The sequence below is a fragment of the Nestor notabilis genome, unplaced genomic scaffold, assembly GCF_000696875.1.
Source record: "Nestor notabilis isolate BGI_N333 unplaced genomic scaffold, ASM69687v1 C15342754, whole genome shotgun sequence".
Taxonomy (NCBI): domain Eukaryota; kingdom Metazoa; phylum Chordata; class Aves; order Psittaciformes; family Psittacidae; genus Nestor; species Nestor notabilis.
The window spans coordinates 1,746-5,418 of NW_009951514.1; the positions used below are offsets into that span (position 1 = coordinate 1,746).

The 3,673-nt window shown below is 43.1% G+C and overlaps 1 protein-coding gene across 1 annotated transcript; it reads right to left on the minus strand.

The window, feature by feature from the left end:
- Positions 1-450: 450 nt before the first annotated feature.
- On the minus strand, positions 451-3,670 carry NDUFB8 (NADH dehydrogenase (ubiquinone) 1 beta subcomplex, 8, 19kDa; the record flags this gene model as incomplete). Its single annotated transcript, XM_010023056.1, has 4 exons — positions 451-543; positions 1,227-1,382; positions 2,960-3,059; positions 3,627-3,670. Coding segments are annotated over 4 exons (393 nt in total), but the record flags the coding sequence as incomplete, so codon positions are not given.
- Positions 3,671-3,673: the final 3 nt, after the last annotated feature.

The window sequence follows — 3,673 nt, forward strand, 5'->3', positions numbered from 1 at the left end:
GTACAAGACTCCCAAGCATTGCCACTTGTCAGTCTGGTTCTGCGTCTTATTTCACATTAAATAATGACAGTCGAATTCAACACCAAACAGCACCTGCTATAAGCCACTTGGTAACGGGCAGCATCTCCTACATAGACGGGCTTAGTTGAGGAATGATTGTGCACAAGGTACATAAACTAGCAGCAGTCCTAGGAGTTCTGCACTCGGAACTTCACCCCACAAATACAACACCATTTACAAAAATGGTAAAGGTCACTCAATTTCACTGGCCACTGCTCAGCTCTCTCAAACCAACAGAAGACAACTAGCACAGTAGGTTGTCATAGATTTATTTCACTGCAGTTAGTGGTTGAACCTTGAAGGAAGGACAAGTGTTAACACAGTGAACGCTAGAGAAGATGCCATCCCCAGCATTTCTGTCAGAGGAGAAACACAGCACTTCAACAACTTTCAGATTTCATAGTGTGTCACCACTGGTGGCTCTTTATTGGGGTCTCCTCCTCTCTCCAGATACAGGTTATTGAAGGGATATTGCTTCGGTCCCTACAAGGGGAGAGAGGCAAATTAATCACCAAGCAAATGAAGTGGTATCCCATCCCACTCCCACCCAAATCAAGGCTTGTTATTTCTAATTTAAATTTCTATTTCTTAAGTGCTTCAGTATGAATATTAGAGTACAAGGGAAGTAAATTCAGTGATACAGTTCTTTGTATAAACCCATGTCTTTTAACAGAAACATCAAAGTGGCTTTGCATTTAAACTTAACCAACGGTTCATCTCGCAGCATGAGGATAATATATTGCAAAAGCTATTTGTGTATTATTCAGATGTATTTTTCAGAAGTACATTCCAACTGATACAGGTCATGAGATATAACTAAAAACAGGGCAAGAGAAAAGATAAAGCATCACCCTCAAGCAGATGAGCACAGGGAAGGAGAATACCTAGATCAAAGAAAGGGTACCATAAGAAGCATAGCTTAAAATTAGTTCCCTGCGAACAGGAACTGCTCACTCTGAAAGAGAACCTGTGAGCTGAGCCAAGCCAGACAAAACAACAACTCAGGCTGGATGAGGCCACAGGATATCCCTTGGCCCAGCCCCTGCCAGCAGCAGGATTTCACATTCACACCCATTACTTTGCTTCACCAAAACCATTCTTCTGGGCACTGGTAGTGACAAGAAACACAGCTACTTTTCCTCCCTTTACCCAAGGGCGTCACTCACCACAGGCATGTAAGATGGATACATCCCTCCAATACCAAACATGACCAGCATGGTACCCAGAAAGATAAGGAAGTGTCTGCGCATGACGTGCCAGGGGACTACAGTGGGGGATGTATCAACACGGTTCCGAATATACATGTCAAAGTCCCAGTGCATCTAAAGAACAAAAAAACCAAACCACCACACATTTACCAACATCGCTCAAGCTGCTTTTATCAAGGGAAGAAGTGCTTTATAGCATTCACAAAACTGCCAGAAGCTGTTTCATCTCCACCTTGAAAATGAGGAGGCAAGTGATTTACCTACAGTCATAGGAAGTTGCCAGTTTCAGCAGAATTCAGGACTTCAAATTCCATCCTATACTTACACCAGGCAATATGCTTAATTACAGGGTAGCAGCAGCTTTTATTTGTATACATAGTCACTGTCTTAGATTTGTTCCTCAACACTGCTGAAAAGGCATGGTATAAACTGGTACCCTCATTTATGGAATATACCCAAACAGAACTAGCAGTAATTTCAAACAAAGCAGCAACTGCCTGCCACTTGGAGGCTGGTTCCTCAAAACAGGTAGAGTACCTGCTGCTGTTGTTAGTCCATGACCAGAGCAGGGCTGGTAGTAAGCTCATGCCCTTCCTGATTGAAGCAGAGGGGCATTTAAGCTTCTGCCTTGAAGTATATACAGGGAAGTCCCAAGCATGTTCTGCTTATAGTCTCCTTTCACGTAACTGAAAGCAGAGAACTCCTTAATTTGCAGCTCAAGCACTGCCTCTAGCTCCCCAGCTTTCCCCTCTGCACACAGAGCAGTTTGCTATCAAGCCCAGAGAGCCGGTCTGAGCAGAACTCAGTTTCCTAAAGAGGCACATGCTGACAGCTGGAATGCACCAGTATATTCCACTTGGTCCCTCACTGAGAACCTCATGTGCAAGGGTACCTATACTTGCCTTCCTGTACCAAGCACCACCACAACTCAGAATTGCCATGGTTTTTTCCATGTGCTTCTACAGCAGGCAACTTACTGTGGCACACATGCTACAATGCTCTGGCATATTTATACTATAATATATTGCATACACAAGTTCACATAATCTCTGCTGTTAGCATGAAGAGGTCAAGTCAATTACTAAATTCAGTAATCACAGTTAGATGGCAGTCATTCACAGAAAGACCTGTCACTAACTGAAAAGTTAGTCCTGACAAGGAGTTTGAAGAACTTAAGAGAAATGAATAGAGCACCTATGTTAACTTTCAAAGTCTTAAGGATATCTTGCAAAATTCCTTCAGAGAAAACCACCTTATTTTTATTCTATCCCACAAAACAAACAAACAAACCAACCAACCAACCCTGGGGTAATAAAGCAGTAATAACTACTTCCATTGTACTAAAAGGACTTTACTTTAGCAATGGCTTCTTTGCTAAATGATTCTGAACTGAACTCTCATACTGAGTCAGATCAGGCACAGAAAATGGATGAGACTTTCCTATTCCTATGGAGAAACTTTTTTAGTCTCCCTCCTCATATGTAATAAGATGTTAAAGAGTCCTCAGCACTCAGGGCTATAGCCTCCCTCCAAATGACCAATTGTCCCTGCCTGCATAGGCAACACACACCTGAACTTGGCAATGCAATTACACAAAGTATTAAACAGAAAGCACTAACAAGATGTGCATGTTAGTACTTAATAACAGTAGCATGGATTAACAGCTTGAAAAGTGCTACTAGCATTCCTACCGGCTCTCCCCAGTTATGCCTCATGTCTGGCTGGTCCCACTGGTACCAGGGGTCTCTCTCATGATGAGACTTATCAGGCAGCTTAGGATAGTCACCATAACTGTGAGGAACAGACAAAAAAACCCCAGACATATAAGAAATCTGTATTAATTTAGTCACATTTTGTAGGAGACACTATAGGATAGGCTTCTGAAAATGGAAGGATTACTTTGATTTTATAGCTCCTATGAATATAATTTATTTAACACATACATGTAGCTAGCACAACCATTATCATACTGTTGTCACTGTAGCAAACAGCATTCCTCAGTGTGGCCTTTTTGGGCTATACTAGCTGTAAGAAAATGCAAGTTAGAATGAAGTACAGAACTGTAGTTGGCTTGCCCATGCCACAGCATTCCCTAACATTTAAACAGTTCATGAAATTTTTATTCTAGAGATGGCTTTCGATTCATCCCTCTTAGCTCTGCACCACATTGGCATACGAAGTCTCTCATACAGCATTGTATTTATGCGGGCCTCCAACTTATTCCGCTTGTTCCTGTATTAAAAGTGCCTTCAAACTCTAAGCTCACAGCACCTGTGGGCGTTCAGCAGAGGCCACCAGCCTGCAGCCCCTCCGCACAGAGCCGGAGGTGCTGCGGGGCACTGGACCACCCCAGCTCACCCGAAGCCGTCGTCAGGGTAGGGCTCGTAGTCCTCCACCCGCATGTT